The sequence below is a fragment of the Manis pentadactyla genome, chromosome 8, assembly GCF_030020395.1.
Source record: "Manis pentadactyla isolate mManPen7 chromosome 8, mManPen7.hap1, whole genome shotgun sequence".
Lineage (NCBI taxonomy): Eukaryota > Metazoa > Chordata > Mammalia > Pholidota > Manidae > Manis > Manis pentadactyla.
In genome coordinates, this window is record NC_080026.1 from 96,496,669 (window position 1) to 96,517,209 (window position 20,541).

Genomic DNA, 20,541 nt, shown 5'->3' on the forward strand with positions numbered 1-20,541 from the left:
TCATGGTGATAGGCAGCCTGCCATTCCTTCACCTCCACTGGCACTCCAAGCAAACTGGCTGACCCGCCATTGCTGCGGAACAGCCAGGGAGCAGCCCTCCCTACAGCAATCACACACCTTGGCACAGAGGCTTCTCCCTGTGCGCAGATAACTGGGCCAGACCCAAAGGCTGGTCCTTGCATGCAGTTGACCGGCACAGACAGCGGAGACCGGCACTGAGTCTAGGAGGAACAAAGGGGTTTGTTCTTGTGGCAGAACACATGGTGCTTGCCTGCGAACCCTGCCAGTTCCCTAGGCCATTGCCAGGGCCACCCTGCCCACAGCAGCTCTGGGGATTAACCAGAGGCTGTTCCTGTGTGCAGTGGAACAGTGCAGACAGTGAAGACAGGCGCAGAGTTCGGAAGGCACGAAGGGGCTCTGTTCTTGTGGCAGAACACGTGCCACTTGCCTGTGACCCCCGCCAGTGCCCTAGGTCATCCTGAGGGACGCCTCGCCCGTGGCAGGTCAGGGGATCAACCCAGAGGCTGCTCCCTGGGTGCGGTGACTGGCACAGACAGCAGAGACGGGTGTGGAGACCAGGAGGCAAAAAGCGGCTTTGCTCTTGGGGCAGAACACGCCCTACTGCCTGCGACCCCTGCTATTGCCCTAGCGTGGCAGCTCAGGGGATTAACTCAGAGGCTGCTCCCTGTTTCCAGTTAACTGGCACAGACAGTGGAGACAGGGAAGGGGACCAGCAAGCAGGAAGGGACTTTGTTCTCCCAGCTGACACATGCGCCACTTGCTGGTGAACACTCCCATTGCCACGAAAAGGCAGAAGAACCTTGTGCAGTTCAGAATCCCTCAAACACAAGACAGAAGGCTTGGTGAAACTGAAATCTCCAATCTTCCTGAAAAAGAATTCAAAATAAAAGTCATAAGCATGCTGATGGAGCTACAGAGAAATATTCAAGAGCTAAGGGATAAATTGAGGAGGGAGATAACAGAAATGAAACAAACAATGGAAGGATTTAAGAGCAGACTGGATGAGGTAGAAGAGACTGTTAATGGTATAGAAATCAGACAACAGGAATACAGAGAAGCTGAGGCAGAGAGAGGATCTCTAGGAATGAAAGAATATTAAGAGAACTGTGTGATGAATCCAAACAGAACAATATTTGCATTATAGGGGTACCAGAAGAAGAAGAGAGTAAAAGGGATAGAAAGTGTCTTTGAAGAAATAATTGCTGAAAACTCCTCCAATCTGGGGGAGAAAATAGTCTCTCACATCATGGAAGCCCACAGATCTCCCAACACAAGGGACCCAAGGAGGACAACACCAAGACATATAATAATTAAAATAGCAAAGGTCAAAGACAAGGACAGAGTATTAAAAGCAGCCAGAGAGAGAAAAAAGATCACCTACAAAGGAAAACCCATCAGGCTATCATCAGACTTCTCAGCAGAAACCTTACAGGCCAGAAGGGAATAGCATGATATAGTCAATGCAATCAAAAGAAGGGCCTCAAACCATGAATAGTGTATCCAGCAGGATTATCATTTAAATTTGAAGGAGGAATTAAGCCATTCCCAGACAAGCAAAAGTTGAGGGACTTTACCTCCCACAAACCATCTCTACAATGTATTTTAAAGGGACTGCTCTAGATGGGAGCACTCCTAAGGCTAAATAGCTGTCACCAGAGAATATAAAACTACAGCAAAGAAAGTAGACCAACCAAATATTAACTAAAGGCAAAATAAGCTATCCACAAAATCAGTTCAAGGGAAACACACAGAGTAAACAGAATAAAACACCTAACATATAAAGAGTGGAGGAGGAAGAAAAAGAAGGGAGAGAAATAAAGAATCATCAGACTGTGTATATTATAGCGTAATAAGTGAGTTAAGTTAGATGGTTAGATAGTAAAGAAGCTGCCCTTGAACCTTTGGTAACCATGAATCCACAGCCTGCAGTGGCAATAAGTACATGTCTATAGATAATCACCCTAAATGTAAATGGACTGAATGCACCAATCAAAAGACACAGAGTAATAGAATGGACAAAAAAGCAAGACCCATCTATATGGTCCCTACAAGAGACTCAGCTCAATCCCAAAGACATATACAGACTAAAAGTGAAGGAATGGAAAAAGATATTTCATGCAAACAATAGGGAGAAAAAAGCAGGTGTTACAGTACTTGTATCAGACAAAATAGACTTCAAAACAAAGAAAGTCACAAGAGACAAAAGAAGGACATTACATAATGATAAAGGGGTCAGTCCAACAAGAGGATATAACCATTATAAATATCTATGCACCCAACACAGGAGCACCTATGTATGTGAAACAAATACTAACAGAATTAAAGGAGGAAATAGAATGCAATGCATTCACTCTAGGTGACTTCAACAGAACACTCACTCCAAAGGACAGATCCACCAGGCAGAAAATAAGTAAGGACACAGAGGCACCGAACACACATTAGAACAGATGGACCTAATGGACCTCTACAGAACTCTACACCCAAAAGCAACAGGATACACATTCTTCTCAAGTGCACATGGAACATTTTCCAGAATAGACCACATACTAGGTCACAAAAAGAGCCTCAGTAAATTCAAAATGATTGAAATACTACCAGCCAACTTCTCAGATCACAAAGGTATAAAACTAGAAATAAATTGTACAAAGAAAACAAAAAGGCTCACAAACACATGGAGGCTCAACAACATGCTCCTAAATAATCAATGGGCCAATGACCAAATTAAAACAGATCAAGCAATATATGGAGACAAATGAAAACAACAGCACAACACCCCAACTTCTGTGGGATGCAGTGAAGGCAGTTCTAAGAGGAAAGTATACTGCAATCCAGGCCTATTTAAAGAAGGAAGAGCAATCCCAAATGAATAGTCTAAATTCACAATTATTGAAACTGGAAAAAGAAGAACAAATGAGACCCAAAGTGAGCAGAAGGAGGGATACAATGAAGATCAGAGAAGAAATAAATAAAATTGAGAATAATAAAACAATAGAAAAAAAACAATGAAACCAAGAGCTGGTTCTTTGAGAAAATAAACAAAATAGATAAACCCCTAGCCAGACTTTTTAAGAAAAAAAGAGAATCTACACACTTAAACAGAATCAGAAATGAGAAAGGAAAAATCATGATGGACACCACAGAAATACAAAGAATTACTAGAGAAAACTATGAAAATCTATGTGCTAACAAACTGGATAACCTAGAAGAAATGGACAACTTTCTAGAAAAATACAACCTTCCAAGACTGACAAAGGAAAAAACAGAATATCTAAACAGACCAATTACCAGCAACGAAATTGAATCAGTAATCAAAAAACTACCCAAGAACAAAACCCCCAGGCCAGATGGATTTACCTCAGAATTTTATCAGACATACAGAGAAGACATAATACCCATTCTCCTTAAAGTTTTCCAAAAAACAGAAGAGGAAGGAATACTCCCAAACTCATTCTATGAAGCCAACATCACCCTAATGCCAAAACCAGGCAAAGACCCCACCAAAAAAGAAAGCTACAGACCAATATTCCTGATGAATGTAGATGCAAAAATACTCAACAAAATATTAGCAAACCAAATTCAAAAATACATCAAGAGGATCATACACCATGATCAAGTTGGATTCATCCCAGGGATACAAGGATGGTACAACATTAGAAAATCCATCAACATCATCCACCACATAAACAAAAAGAAGGATAAAAACCACATGATCATCTCCACAGATGTTGAAAAAGCGTTTGACAAAATTCATGATAAAAACTCTCAACAAAATGGGTATAGAGGGCAAGTACCTCAACATAATAAAGGCCATATATGAAAAACCCACAGCCAACATTATACTGAACAGCGAGAAGCTGAAATATTTTCCCCTAAGATAGGGAACAGGACAAGGATGCCCACTCTCCCCACTTTTATTCAACATAGTACTGCAGGTCCCAGCCGTGGCAGTCAGACAACACAAAGAAATAAAAGGCATCCAGACTGGTAAGAAAGAGGTTAAACTGTCCCTGTTTGCAGATGACATGATATTGTACATAAAAAACCCTAAAGAATCCACTCCAAAACTACTAGAACTAATATCACAATTCAGCAAAGTTGCAGGATACAAAATTAATATACAGAAATCTGTTGTATTCCTATACACTAATGATAAACTATCAGAAAGAGAAATCAGGAAAACAATTCCATTCACAATTGCATCAAAAAGAATAAAATACCTAGGAATAAACCTAACCAAGGATGTGAAAGACCTATACCCTGAAAACTACAAGACATTCTTAGGAGAAATTAAAGAGAACACTAATAAATGGAAATTCATCACATGCTCTTGGCTAGGAAGAATTAATATTGTCAAAATGGCCATTCTGCCTAAAGCAATCTACAGGTTCAATGCAGTCCCTATCAAAACACCGACAGCATTCTTCAACAAATGAACAAATTGTCCTAAAATTCATATGGAACCACAAAAGGCCACAAATAGCCAAAGCAATCTTGAGAAGGAAGAATAAAGCAGGGAGTATCTCGCTTCCCAACTTCAAGCTCTATACAAAGCCACAGTATCAAGACAATTTGGTACTGGCACAAGAACAGATCCATAGACCAGTGGAACAGAATAGAGAATCCAGATATTAACCCAAGCATATATGGTCAATTAATATACAATAAAGGAGCCATGGATATACAGTGGGGAAATGACAGTCTCTTCAACAGCTGGCGTTGGAAAACTGGACAGCTACATATAAGAGAATGAAACTGGATTACTGCCTAACTCCATATACAAAAGTAAACTCGAAATGGATCAAAGACCTGAATGTAAGTCATGAAAGCATAAAACTCTTAGAAGAAAACATAGGCAAAACTCTCTTGGATATCAACATGAGCAACTTCTTCATGAACATATATCCATGGGCAAGGGTAACAAAAGCAAAAATGAACAAGTGGGACTGTTTCAAGCTGAAAAGCTTCTCTACAGCAAAGGACACCATCAGTAGAACAAAAAGCCATTCTATAATATGGGAGATTATATTCATAAATGACATATCCGATAAGGGGTTGACATCCAAAATATATAAAGAGCTCACGCACCTCAACAAACAAAAAGCAAATAACCCAATTCAAAAATGGGCAGAGGATCTGAACAGACACTTCTGCAAAGAAGAAATTCAGATGGCCAACAAGCACATGAAAAGATGCTCCATATCCCTAATCATCAGAGAAATGCAAATTAAAACCACAATGAGGTATCACCTCACACCAGTTAGAAGTGCCACCATCTAAAAAACAAACAACAACAAATTTTGGCGAGGTTGTGGAGAAAGGGGAACCCTCCTGCACTGCTGGTGGGAATGTAAATTAGTTCAACCATTGTGGAAAGCAGTATGGAGGTTCCTCAAAAAAGCTCAAAATAGAAATACCATTAGACCCATGAATTCCACTCCTAGGAATTTATCCTAAGAATGCAGCAGCTCAGTTTGAAAAAGACATATGTAGCCCTATGTTTATTGCAGCACTATTAACAATAGCCAAGAAATGGAAGCAACCTAAGTGTCCATCAGTAGATGAGTGGATAAAGAAGGTGTGGTACATATACACAATGGAATATTATTCAGCCATAAGAAAACAAACCCTAGCATTTGCAACAACATGGATGGAGCTAGAGGGTATTGTGCTCAGTGAAATAAGCCAGGTGGAAAAAACAAGTATCAAATGATTTCACTCATCTGTGGAGTGTAAGAACAAAGCAAAGACTGAAGGAACCAAACAGCAGCAGACACAGAATCCAAGAATGTACTAACAATTACCGAAGGGAAAGGCACTGGGGTGGGTGGATGGGAAAGGAGGGAGAAGGGGAATAAGGGGCATTACGATTAGGACACATAATGTAGTGGGGCTGGGGACGTGGGGAAGGCAGTATAGCACAGAGAAGACAAGTAGTGACTTTATTTTATCTTATGCTGATGGACAGTGACTGTAATGGGGTATGTGGTGGGGACTTGATAATGGAGGACTCTAGTAACCACAATATTGCTCATGTAAGTGTATATTAATGAAACAAAAAAATACGCTTAATAAGTTTACCAAGAATACTTTGGGAAGGGCTATTCTTTATTCTGTGATGTGCTTCGTACATTTATAAAATTCCCTTTTATGGAATGATAGTGATAATTCAATTGAATAGATTAAAAATGTTTTTGAAAGCATAAATAATTGGGAAACACTGTTATCCTGTACTTTTAGTTTAGAGGTTTTATTTCAGTTTCAGAGATTTGTAGTTCACTGGAAATGAAGCTTTGTGTGGGTGTTCCTGGTAAGAAGTTTTGCTAAGAATGCTTACTAAATAAAGTTCAGTCAATCAAATGTCATATTCTTCAAATTCTCCTGGGAAGTAGTCAGGTTTTATTTAAAGATTTTATTCTGTTTGAATATGTAATGTTAAAGTGAAATTAAGAATCTACAGATAATAGTAACCCAAGTAAAATGAGTATACCTCTTATAATGTCTTTTGGGGAGAAGAATGAATACATTTAGTAATGTTTCTTTGAATAACCTTGTCCATAATAAAAGCTAAATAAAACTGTATGCATTTTATTTCATTAAAAAAAACCAGTAAGTCCTTTAAAAAACAACCCAATTTATATTGAGAAACAATTAGATATTTTTTTCTTTCATTGTTCAATAAGAACCAGAAGGGACCTGAAATGTCACCTATAATAAACTCCTTTGTGTTTCAGATAAGGAAACAGATGGTCAAAGGGCATAACGTTTTTTTGGTAGGACTAAGGATTAGAATTACTTTCTCCTTAGTCCCAGGCTCCTGAACTTTACACTATGGCATGCTACTTTTTTTAAAGGAGACAAGTCTTAAGAAATTTCTCTTTATGGAGTATGATAAAGATTGCTTTAAAAATATTATTCTGTCAGTATTTTAATTCATATGAAGAGAGGAGATGTATTTTTAAATAAAATGTGGGGAAGATAATCCACATTCATTATTGTGACAGTTTCGAGGCTAGGCAAAGCTCTAAAATTGGTATTTAAGCTTTTAACTTTTGTCAGGTTAAGATTTAAAATTAACCAAGAAAATCACAAAGACATTTTATTTGTTATTCCTGCCTTAAAGAATCTTTACACATGTAAGGATGAGACATTTATAAAATAAGCCTAATTCCTCTAACAATAAGGGTAGTTTTGATGGTTGTGATTTAAAAAAAACACAAGTTTAAAAAAGGTGGGAGTAGATTTTGTATTTTTCAATAATTTCAGGAAGGTAATTAAAATTTAATAATAATTACAGAAAATTTTGTGCTAATATATATAGTAGAACATTTATAAGATATATCAATATAAATAAGAAAGTAAAAATTACACATAATCCCACTTTCCAGAAAATCCAATAATGGCATTTTGGTGTGTTTCTTTCCAATCTTTTTTCTGTGCATATATGGCATGTGTTTTTTTTTAAATACAGTCAAGATCATACTCTGTATTCTTTTTTTTATGCTTTTATCATTTAACATTCTATCATGAGCATTTTTCTACGTCCTTTAAAAAGTCTATGGAAACATTTTACGATAGCTCTATAACAGTCTTCTGTAATTTACTTAAGCATCACTAATTTTGGTTTTGTAGGATATAATACATATTTGCTATTATTAATGCTGAAATGAATGGGTAAACAAGTCTCTGTTCACATTGTTCTATTTTATTCATAATTGCCTAAAAAATGGAGTTGGTAACACATATTGCCAAAAAGCTTTCTAGAAACATACAGGCATACCTCATTTTATTGTGCTTTGCTTTATTGCATTTTACGGATACTGTGTTTTACAAATTGAAGGTTTGTGGCAACCCTGTGTGGAGCAAGCCTATTGGTGCCATTTTTCTAACAGCATTTTCTTGCTTCGTGTCTCTGTACATTTTGATAATTCTTGGAATATTTCAAACTTTTTTCATTATTAATTTATCTTTCATGGTGATCTGTGATCAGTGATTAGGACTTGCTGAAATTTACTCAGATGATGGTTAGCAATTTTTAACAATAAAGTGTTTTTTAGTTGAATGTGTACTTTTTTGAGACATAATGTCATAGCACACTTAACTACAGTTTAGTGTAAACATAACTTTTATATTCACTGGAAGACCAAAAATTCATTTGTTTCACTTTATGTGATACTTTATTGCAGTGGTCTGGAACTAAACCCATAATATCTCTGAGGTATGCCTGTACTTATTTATACTCCCATTAACAGTATATGAAAGTGCTTGTTTTATTTCAGCCTTAACAATAAACTGGTTGTGTTTGAAGAGAACTTTGCTATTATTTTTGGACTTGAAGCATTTGTTGAAAAATTAGTAGGGTGAATGAATCCACATATGTATTACGGTGTTCACAGGCACTTAGCTGTTTGGAGTTAATAGTTTGCTTTTATAGTGGCAGACTACCATGTGATAAGATAAAGTAGAAGGAATATTTGCTTATCTATATCCCAAAAGCAAATTGTTCTGACACACATTGGTGCAACTATTTAAATTTTAAGGAGGTTAATGAAGGTTAATAATTTCAATTGACTGCTTTTTCCCTGAAGTGAAAAGAATGGGTTTGAAATAAATTACTTTAAAAAACTGATCAAAAGAGTTTAAGTATTTGTTACTCAGTAGCTAACTCAGTGTGTGTGTGTGTGCACGCGTGTGTTGAGAAAGAGTGGGTAGGAGAAAGATTAAAAAAAAGAGCATGAAAGGTTGAGGAAAGAAAAAATAAAGAGAATTTCTGCCTTTACCTGGAAAACATGGCTTTACTTTTGTGCCTATGTGATTTGACTCTGAAAGAACAATCATACGAGCCTGTTTGCTGAAATAACATTTTTGTGTCTATACCTGATGAAATGAACTAGTACTTAAATGTTAAAAGAATAAACTTCTTAAAGGTTGTGTTGACTGATAATGCATACAAAACATGTAAAGTTTTGATTATTAGATGCCATGTGTGACTTGTCAAAAGTAATTTGTTTTTCATCTTTGAAACGGATACAGTTTTAATTTGATTAAATACTTATTTGAATATTATAGATCCTTGTCTTCCCTTAATGACATAGAATTTAGTATATTTGTTAAAAACATAGTTTCGTATCTAGTTGTTTTGGTACCAAAAATTAGTTTAAGAAAACTTTACTATTAAAAATCAAAGTGGGAGTTACTTTGGGAGTTACTTAAAGTATTTTAGGCATGAGCAAAAATTCATTTCATTTTTTACAGGGCCAAGTTCATGTGAACTTTCCTATCATGTTGCCCAGAGATGTAATTTTAACTAGTGTGTTAATAACAAAGTAACCACGCCATGTGCCAAGCACTTTACTAGGCATTTCACTAGAATTAATTTTTAATCTCCACAGTGCTCTGAAAAAACTGAGGGACAGATAGGTTAAGAACCAGCCCAAAGTCATCTAGTTAGTAGGAAGCCAAGCAGGCGTTCCAAATCACATCTGTCTTGCACAATTGTGAGATGTGGGAACATAATGTATTGTAAAATCTTGGTCACAGAGACCTACTGAGTCAAACCCTTATTTTAAAAAGATCCCTCAAATGATGTGTATGCTTACTAAAGTTTGAGAAGCACCATATTACATCCCATATTAAAAGTTACATTGAGGTTCTGAAATCCTTTCTAAGGATTATTCCTGGTTTGACTTAAGTTCATGTGGTTATCTATTAACAGTTTTATCCAGAGGAGGGAACCCATTGAATTGGTAGTATCTCTACCACTTCAAATTGCTATGGTGTTGCTTCTCTGATTCAGATCCTGTTTAATACAGAGTAAGAGTTGACTAATTCTGCTTGTGAACATTTGATCAAAGTCTCAATCAGCCAAATACAGCTGTTTTTAACAGCCTTTACCCAGGGCCTAAATGCATCAGATTTATAGTCCATGGCTTCACTCCAGAGAGATATTTCCCAAATTAAAGATAACAATGCTAAAGAAACATTTTTGAATAAAACTTGAGATCTTTTGGAATATTTGATGTTTTAGAATATTTGATGTTCTATCTACCTAGGGTAAGGAACCACAGGTCTGTATAAACTGGTCTCCCTACTAATTTCATTTTGCGAACATGATTGGTCTGTCACAGGGGCAATGATAGGTAACAAAAGAAGCAAATCTAACTTGGACAGTAGAACAGCACTGTCCAGTAGAAATATAATGCAAGATGCATGTAAGCTAAAACTTTCTAGTTGCCACATGAATAAAAGAAACTGTTTACATTAATCTTAACAACACATTAACCCAACATAGCAGATATTTCAACATGTAATCAATATAAAAATTATTACTGAGATATTTAATGTTTTTGTACTAAGTCTAAAAAAATCCAGTGTTTTATATTTACAGTGTCTCAATTTGGAGGCTAAACTTTCAACAGTTAAAAGGTGAAATATAGTCCAATGAGAACAAAATTGTATTTAATAGAAAAATATTTTACATTTCTTTGGTTTTAAATTTTAAATTAATTAAAATATAAAATGGAAAATTAAGTACTTTCAGTAACATTAGCTACATTTCAATATCATACGATGTTGGGTTGTGTTTCTAATATAACTGATTTCAGACCTATGTATTGATCACGATCCTGTACGGTCAGTAAGTGAATGCCAGTGGAAGTTGTAGCCTGTTAGTAATAAAGTATTATTATACTAAGAAGAGGAAACAAAAACTAGGTCATAAAGCGTTTACTGTTTTTTTTTTAACCCTCTTCTGTCCCTGCATTTGGAATTAATTCACCTTTTTTTTTTTAGTGGTTCTGAATCAGTTTCTTAACTCTATTCCTGTTAAATTGTAAGGTTGCAACCAGGAGTTAGGGTACTTCCAGTTTTTTCCCCATGTTATTAGATGTTTCGTACAGAGCGCTACACACTTTTCAGAAAAGTTAAGGTAAATTGACAGTTAAGTGCGGTAAGCAGTATAGTGCGAGTGGGCTAATTTGACACAGAGGTTTTAAACCTTTTTATGTGTACCTGGATCACCTGGGAACTTGCTAAAAATACCTATGTCCGGGCCTCCCTCTTCTCGATTCTGATTCACAAAGTTTACAGTAAACCCTGGACACCTACATACTAAACTATTTTAAGTGTCTCTGAAGTCCAAGAACGTTTGGGGTCCACTGGACTCGGCCATTGACTCTTAAAAGCTGCCATTCGAATTTAACATACACTAATGCTGCCACGCGTCCGATTTTCCCCAGACTTGAGGATTCCTAGGAGGTTGCTGCTTTTCTTCTGCAGGTGGGTTTTGCAGGTGGTTAAACCACATCGCTGTAGACTATCCTGACAACGTCCCTGTCCCAAGTCCTGTTAACGCGACCTGAGCTTGCCGAGGTAGACCGTGGCCATGTGTCAGATGAACCGGTCGCCAATCGCGGCGGCCATTTTTGAGGCGGGCATCCAACCTCATGCCCCGTAAGCCGGGAGCGCGGGGAACGCTGTTACCAGGACTCAAGATGGCCACCGCGCCCGCTAGCCAGCTCACTAGCCCGGGCGCCAGCGAGCCGCCGGCCCGAGTCGCACCAGCTCATCGCCCCTGCGGGCGGTGCCCGGGCTGGTCAGCGGCCGCCGGCCGGGGGCGGAGCGCTCGCGAAGCTCGGCCAATCAGCGCGCTAGGGCGGCTCGGCGGGGACGCCCGCGAGCGGGTGTGTGAGGACGCGCTCAGTCGTTGAGAGCCAGAGCTGAGGAGCGATTGCTGTGATACCTGCAGCTGCTGCCAGGGCGGACGCAGAGCATCAGACGCGAGCGCTGTTGGCGTGGTGCAGGAAGGTGAAGCCATGACGTCCGTCAGGTAATGACAGGGGGTGGCAGCCTAAACTGCTGGCTTGCCGGGCGTTAGCTTCTCTGCTGCCCGCGAACTGTCGCCCAATCTCGGATGGTCTGGAGCCTCCCAGGGCCACCGGTCCCCGTCATGTTGGAGGTTCTGCCCGCACTTTTCATTTGCTCATTTCTGCTTTCCTCAGAAGTTTTTGGGTCTGTTGCACAAGGCGGATCTCTGAGTAGCCGCCCCGCCGAGGTCACCCTTGCTCGGATTCCAGGGCATGAAGTAGTGGATTTCTCGGAAAAAATGCAGCTACCTTTTCCCTCCAGGGGTGACCTAGGGCCCGAGGAAGTGTGACGTGCACCGTGTGTGACTGTGCCCTCGTGTCATGCCTTCTGACAGAAACTTCGTTGGCGGAGAGCAGACCTGCAAAGTTGGCCCTTCCCTAATAGGGTAGATTGCTTCCAACTTGTGAAATTGTCCCTAAAATGATTGCTTATTCCTGGAATTGGTATTCTGGTTCCCCAAGGCACCATCCATTTACCGACTTTTATCTCATATTCACAAGTGAATTGAGTTTTGTAAGATAGTGGTTACGTAATGAAAGCAACAAACGGGAGACTTCCCCCGCAGTTGGTTTTCCAGAGTTTTTGAAGGTTCTCCTTTGTTAATGGCGGCAGGATAATGGGCCTGTCCATTTGCTGCGTGTAGTGTTGACTGTTTATCCTACGCCAATGCAACTATTTATAAAAAAAGATAAAATGCCTTGTTTACCCAGTGTTCTGAAATGCCTTTTTTAAAGTAGACCTTGGCCTTCATTGTCCCAGTGAGAGGGAGGCCCCAGCATACATGTGAAGAGAATAAAATGAGTTTATTTTTGGTCTGTGAGCTTCCAGCAGCCTAAATCCTGGTGATTTAACGGTTTCTCATTGATGGTTTTGGCTACACAGTATTTAAGAGATGACTTGAGAACCTAACCTTCAGGTAAATTGGTAAAATGCAACTGTATTGAAATTGGATACAGTTTCTATGTCTTAAATTGCATAATTCTGTACTAACGTAGAAACAGAGTGCTTACCTCGTTATGCAGAAGGAGAAATTCAGGTGCTGAAACATGAAGACTCATAGTAAGTTTTCATAGTAAATTATATTGGGGCATAGAAGTCCAATTTTTAATGCTAACAGTATTTTAGGGTGAATTACTATTATGCTTTAATCCAAGTTAATCCCCCCTCTTCCCACTGCTGCTTCCATTCCCATTATCACAGCCTGCTGCTAATTAAGAGTGTGAGTCTAATACTCCCTATGTTAAACTTCTTACGTGGATTCAATTTTAATTGGCCATTGCCTTCTTTGCTACTCTTCAGTGGAGAAATAGCCAAATCTAAAGCTTTTGCTTCTTGGCAAGTGACAAGGGGGTGCATTTTTAAATGTAGGTAGTTGAATGATGGTTGTGTTAAGACTGATTTCAAGTTGACACCAGCCTTACCTGACTTATGGAAGGTTACATAACTGTTAATAGTTACATTTATGCTTGTTTCTTCAGATGTTAGTCTGCATTTTACATGATAGTGAACTATAGTGACCAGACTGAAACAAATGTTTTTAGATGTTATCTAACCAGTTAACACATTTTGCACCTGAAGAAACTGAGACCAAGAAAATTTGAGTGCCTTGTGCAAAATCACAGTTAGGAACTGAATCCAGATATCCATGGTCTAGTACTCTTCAGATGCTTGTATAGAAACAGTGTACATTTCCTGAAAAAGCTGTTTCTTGGACAAAAGTTGTAAAGTATTGTGAGAGTTAACTACTTTCCTCTAGTCTTCCAAGGACATTAGATAACTTAGATTCAGGAGTAGTCAGGGAGACTACTGAGGTTGAAGCAACTCTGTATATATTGGGACAGTATTGAATGAGTTGGTAATCCTGCATATACCAGGCAGTTCCCAGTGAGGATTGTATTTAGTGCATTTTGTCATACCTTCAGTTTTCACAGTCACAGGTAGTAGGCGTGTTCCCATTTTGGGTCCAGTGTAATAGGAACCCAAAAGATACGTATTATTGACCTACTTTTACTAGTGAGGAGAGTGATCAAGGTCACCAGTTATCAAAATCTGACTTCATGTTCAATATTGTTTTTTATACCACACTTAAGATACCTTTGTTTTTAAACACAGTAATATGTAACTCTTCAATAACTGCCAGATGTAGAATTGGAAACCAATGAGGACCTGCAGTCAACATACCTGGGTTCTAATTGAGGGTCTTTTTATCTGAGTTACTGATCTTCCTTTTCTGTTTTTTTCTTCTCTGGACATCTGTTTAATGAAATACTCAGTGATTGTGATACTGTGTCCCCCACAGCATTGTTCTGTAGATATGAAAGTGGTTTAAAATTTTTAAGGTATTTCATAAGTGTATTCTCTTCTTGTTAAAGGCAGTTTGAGCTGTGATGTGATTTGAAAAGAAGTGTTTAAATCCTAAATTTGTATACAGGAAGCTAACTTACTTATCTAATTTCTTCTTTTTAAAACTGAAAATGAAGCCAAGAGACTGTGCTTTGTTCAAGTTTACAAAAATAGTTGGAATATCTTGAACTAGAACCTAGATTTCCAGACACCTGGGTCAGTGCCCTTTCCAGTATAATCAACTGATAGGAATTCCTAAATAATGAATTAAATTAAAAAAAATTTTTTTTAACTTAAGATCTTTGAATGAATTTCGCTGGATATATACAGTCTCTTTGACTTTCATTATTTGTATTCTATGCTACTATGTCATTACTGATGAAGAGTCTAAATTTACAGCTTCTAAAACCAATTATCCTTGAAGAACAACTTTTATCTTTTGTTCTTTGTATCGATTCCAGCTGGTCTTCATTTGGGAAATGATGGAACATACAGCTGACCCTTGAAAACATGGTGGGCAGGATGAACACCTTCCCCACACACATTTGAAAATCTGAGTATAACTTCTGACTCCCCCCAAAATTAATTGATAGTAGTCTATTTTATATAAAGTGGGTCATTTACTTGAGATGCAACAAAGAGTAGATAGAAAAGTAGAAAAGAAATGGGAGGGTTGTTGGGTTCAACAGAGAAAAGAGAGCAAGCAGAGGGAGAGTTAGCTACTCTCCTGGTCCCTGCCAGGGTTGACATCTAACTGAGGTAGATTAGGTTGGGGCTGGGAGGGGCACACTTCTAAGGGGGCAAAGGTTTCCACCTCCTTTCTCTGAGTTGCTCTCCTGGGGCCTTAGCTCCTCTGTTCCTCTCATATCCCTGCATCTCTCTGTGGTCCAGATAGCAGCCAGCTAGTTCAGTTGGTGTGATGTTAATAATGCCAAGGTTCCAGGTTTGGACATTTATATGTATTTTTTCATTTTTCCTTTTTCATTCCTATCCACCACATCACATTTCTATGCATGTGGAACCTGCTGCCTTACATCCAGTTACAGATACTGTATTGAAAAAAACCCACCGGTGAGTGGACCTGCACAATTCAAACCTGTGTTGTTTAAGGGTCAACAATACTTCATAAATTGATGCTTTGTCATTTTTAATTGGCTCAGTAGGAAAGTTGGTGCTTGAGTTAAATTCAGGATATATATATAAAATATAAGAGAGATATATATATATGCACACACATACATAATATATAAAATGTAGAATGTCAAGACTAGAAGAGAATCTTAGAGAACATTTTACCCTTTATCTTTCTTTATACTGGACCTTTAGGTCCACAGTGAAGTGATACATTCTAGTTAGGTAGTGGTAGAGCTTAAAATACAATTCAGGTGTTCCTATTCCTACTTACGCACTTTTCACTGAGCAATGCTATTTCAAATGCCCTTATGAATATTGCCTTGTTTCCTCACACCAATGTCTAGTCTGGTTTGGGACATTGCTTATAGCTTGAGTTTGTGCCAGGGTAGACTGGGAAAATGAGATACGGAGACAGGAAGAGTGTTTGCTGGAGAGCAGAGGAGCCCTGTTCTTTGGCCTGCCCAGACAGGTTAGATTTGGTTGAAGACTATTCTGGGACTCAACATTGACTATTCCCTGTATGATGATTCTGGAACCACTTCTGTGGGTTAGGCCTGCATTGGAAAATTTTTGTGGGCTGTGGGTGGGGTCATGGGATATTTTTCTTCTACAGTCAAAACTTTTTGAGGTACGTCCAATGCGATCTGCCAAGCCACTCAAGTGAGAACATTCATATGAAGACTAAAATCTGACTAAGATTGAAACTGCCTTATTTGTTGATTTGGTTTCTTTAGACCATTTAAACAGAATTTTCTAACTCATTTCAGGACCTGTGTCTTATAAAAATTGTAAATTTCAGATTACTGCATAAACTCTTTCATGCCGTGGGACTCTTAGGCAAATGAGCTTTTAAAATAAAATGAAATTGCTCATTTGTGAAATATTTTGAATAACTAAAACAGGAATCTTTCTCTTACAGAATGGTGCAATGTTGTCAGTTGTTAACACTCATATGTATAAATAGGTCATGTTTGTTTGAGAAAGTATACAAGATTTTCTAACTCCAAATCTTCCCAACCACAATATTGCTACAGTAAGCAGAATATCAAAGATAAAACATAATCAAAGTGATTGTCTAGGTTTTTGAATGTTAACCGTTTCCTGTAACATTGGTTAACAATCATGTCTCTTTACCTCTTCATACCTACTCTGTTTTATATTGTTATTTAAAAACATACTGTAATAAGACGTAAGTATGGATTCTTATTTTCAAATAGCAAAGCAAATAGGTGACCATATGTCCTAGTTTGCCTAGGACAATCCTGGGTCATGCCAGTTATCCTGGCATAATTATTAATAGCTCTTCCTTTATTCTCAAAAATGTCCTATTTGGATAATAAATTATCTGTTATCTGTTCACCTACTTATACACTACAATAATTTTGTTGTAGTAGATTTTGCTCATTGAAATGTTATTTGAAATAAAACAAGATAATATAAGACAGTGGAATAATAACCTCTTTTGGGTAGATTTGGTTAATTTTCATTGGTCAGACATTTTTATTAAGAGAGTTCTGAGTGTCTAAATGTAATATATTGAACAAGAAAGCACATGATTCCAAGTTAGGAATCATTTATTTGTTTTCTGACCTTTGGCAGGTTATAGAATTGTTCTGAACCTTTTTTCTATTAAATAGAGGTAATAGGAATACCCATCCTGTAGGGTTATTATGAGGATTTGAAGGCAGTAGCATATATAAAAATGCTTTATAAGTTGCAAATTGTTATGTAAGTGTTAGTTATTATGATGTCGCCCAAGTGCTCCTGAAAATGAAATTTAAAATAGATTTTATCTAATGTAGGGGAACTTGCTACTTAACAGGGCATAAACAATCTTTTAAAAGTGTTTTACTGTAATGGGAAACAGGAAATAATAGTAGTTGGAAATACCTGTGGAATTTTGGGATTTTTTGGGGGTGGTGGTGAAAGGGAGTGAAATTTCAACATATTAGTATGCTGAAAAGAATTATCTGATAGAAAGCAAAAAAGTAGATGATGCTGGAGAGAGAGAAGAGATCATGTCCTTGAATATGTAAGAATGTGTAGGACCTAAATATAAATGGAAGGATTGGCTTTACATAGCCTAAGGGACACAAATATTTCCCTATTCTGTTGTTGCTGATTTGTGTTTTTTTTTTTTTTTTATGTTCTGGTTACAAGTTACTTGTTAGATTTTAGGCACATACTTATATATATATGTAGCAAATATTTTCTTCTTGTCTGAGCCATGCCATTGTATTTTGTTAATGTCTGTTTACTTAAAAAGTGCCAACTGATAGAATCTGGACCTGAGTCCCACCTTTCGAATAAGCCCACCCACCATCACAGAGACATCTAGGTTTCATCTCTCCTAGGTTACAAGCATTCTCCAGAGGACACGTCAGCAAGTCACAAGCCCACCTTTCCCCTGACCCCTCCCCTCAAAGAGCCCGCCAAAAACCCTGGCCATAAAAAGCCTCTTGACTTTTTAGAGACTCTCTTTCCTTTGTTCTGCTGGCTAGAACAGAGGGGTCCCTCTCAGGTTGAGGAATAAACCTACTTGGACTGTTGAGTTCACATCCCCCCTCTTCTTTCACTAACAGTACAATTTATCTACAGTAAAATCACAGATCCTAAGTTACCTGAATTTTAACTGTGTGTGTGTGTGTGTGTGTGTGTGTGTGTGTGTGTGTGTGTGTGATGTGTGTGTAAATATCACCCAATTCAACGTACAGAATATATTAATTTCCCCAGGAAGTTCTCCCCTGCCTCTTCTCTCAATCAATCCCATTCCCTGTCCCATCTAGGCAACCATTTTCTGACTTCTCTCAGTAGAGATTAGTTTTGGCTGGTCTAGAACTTCATTAATGGAATCATACAGTAAGTACTATTTATGTTTGATTACTTTTATCTAATTACTTTTGGTTAATAATTTTGAGGTCCATTCACTGTGTGTTTATCAGTAGCTTGTTCCTTTTCATTGCTGAGTAATACTCCATTGTATTAATATAGCCAAGTTTTTCTGTTAATGGACATTGAGTTGTTTCTAGTTTTTGGTTATTATAAATAAAGCTGCTATGAACATTTTTGTATAAGTCTTTGTGTAGCTATTATGAACATTTTTGTATAAGTCTAGCTGTGTAATTGCTGTCCTAAGGTAAATGTATGTTTAACTTTAGACACCACCACACTGTTTTCCAGAATGCAAAACTGAAGACATTTGACATTTCCACCAGTGGTGCTATAAGAGTTTCAGTTATTCTACATTTCTGACAGTGATTGGCATTTTTTATTTTAGACATTATGGTGTGTGTGTGTGGTTACATTTCACTGTGGTTTTAGTTTGTAATTCCTCACTGGCTAATGGTGTTGTGCTTATAATCCATTTGCTTGTATTTTCTTTTGATTTGTCAATTCAAATCTTTTACCTGTACAATTGACTGTACCCCTGACAATGAGGGGATTAGTGGCATTGACCTTCCCCACAGGAAAAAATCTACATATAGCTTTTGACTCCCCCTAAACTTAACAACTTATAGACTACTCTTGACTGCAAGCTTTACCGATAATATAAATAGTTGATTAACATTTATTTTGTATGTTCATATTTACTTTATACTGTACTCTTATTACATAGTAAGCTAAAGAAAAGAAAATGTTTTCAAATTTAAGTCTCCAAAATTTTTTCCGATATATTTATTGAAAAATATCTATATAAGTGGACCTGTGTTGTTCAAGGGTCAACTGTATTTTTTTAAATAAAAATCTGTTTTTAGTTTTATATATTAACATTAAACAATTAGAAAACAATATTTAAGGAAAATAATTCTTTTTTTTTTTTTGAGAGGACATCTCTCATATTTATTGATCAAATGGTTGTTAACAACAATAAAATTCTGTATAGGGGACTCAATGCACAATCATTAATCAACCCCAAGCCTAATTCTCAACAGTCTCCAATCTTCTGAAGCATAACGAACAAGTTCTTATATGGTGAACAAATTCTTACATAGTGAATAAGTTCTTACATGGTGAACAGTGCAAGGGCAGTCATCACAGAAACTTTCGGTTTTGATCACGCATTATGAACTATAAACAATCAGGTCAAATATGAATATTCGTTTGATTTTCATACTTGATTTATATGTGAATCCCACATTTCTCCCTTATTATTATTGTTGTTATTATTATTATTATTTTTAATAAAATGCTGAAGTGGTAGGTAGATGCAAGATAAAGGTAGAAAACATAGTTTAGTGCTGTAAGAGGGCAAAGGTAGATGATCAGGTGTGTGCCTGTAGACTAAGTATTAATCCAAGCTAGACAAGGGCAACAAAACAGCCACAGATGCAGAAGATTTCTCTCAAAACAGGGGGGTGAGGTTCTAAGCCTCACCTCTATTGATCCCCAATTTCTCACCTGATGGCCCCCCTGCGACTGTGCCTGTCTTAGGTTGTTCCTCCCTTGAGGAATCTTACCCGTCTCTGGCTAACCAGTCATCTTCCGGGGCCATACAGGGAAATGTAAAGTTGGTAAGTGAGAGAGAAGCCTTATTGTTTGAAAAGGTTAGCTTTTTACTTTTTTGCAGATTTATGCCCTGTGGCTTCTATGCCCAGCATTTGTCTTGAGGTATCTTTACCACTTGGAAGAATTATGATACTTGGTAATTTCGTTATGAGGCACGAATTCTACTTAAGGGTTGTAATTAGGAAGGAAGAAGAAAAGCTATAGAAGTAGCAGACAGAAGAAAACATGAGAAGATTGATTATTTCTTTGACATATCTTCTTGTAGAGTAACATAAGCATGTATAGGTTTTAAACCACTAATTAAATTGTGCACACACATTAACATAATAGGAATACAGTTACATAACCAAAGCAGACCTGTAATAACCAGCCATCTCCAGAGAAACCAAGAAAACCAGTTAGGCACCCTAGGCATTTGTGAAAACTTATCAATGATATGATGGATATTGTCTAACTGAATTTGAATAGTTTGAGAAAAATCAGACAAATTAAAACAACACATTCCTGGGAACTGTTCACATCCCATATGTTCTTTTAACAGTAGATAGTCTATAGTCGCACGATTTTGGAGCACTGCAACTTGCACTTCTCCTAATTCTTGGTTGAGTTCTGACAGTATAGATCCAGTCAAATTTGTTGTTTTACTGTATGCAAAGGCCAGCTTAGATATCGCCT

The 20,541-nt window shown here is 37.6% G+C and overlaps 1 protein-coding gene across 4 annotated transcripts in view; it reads left to right on the forward strand.

Annotated features, from left to right (window-relative positions):
- The window catches only part of ADK (adenosine kinase), a 577,911-nt gene that overhangs the window by 16,425 nt on the left and 540,945 nt on the right, over positions 1-20,541 (forward strand). Inside the window, exon 1 of one of the 4 annotated variants that reach the window (XM_036928603.2) lies at positions 11,557-11,845. The exons of the other annotated variants lie outside the window; for them this stretch is intronic. Within the exon in view, the coding sequence (XP_036784498.1) occupies positions 11,832-11,845 (14 nt within the window). The 5' untranslated portion in view covers positions 11,557-11,831. Of the gene's footprint in view, positions 1-11,556; positions 11,846-20,541 lie in introns of those variants that run through there. 4 annotated transcript variants of the gene reach the window in all.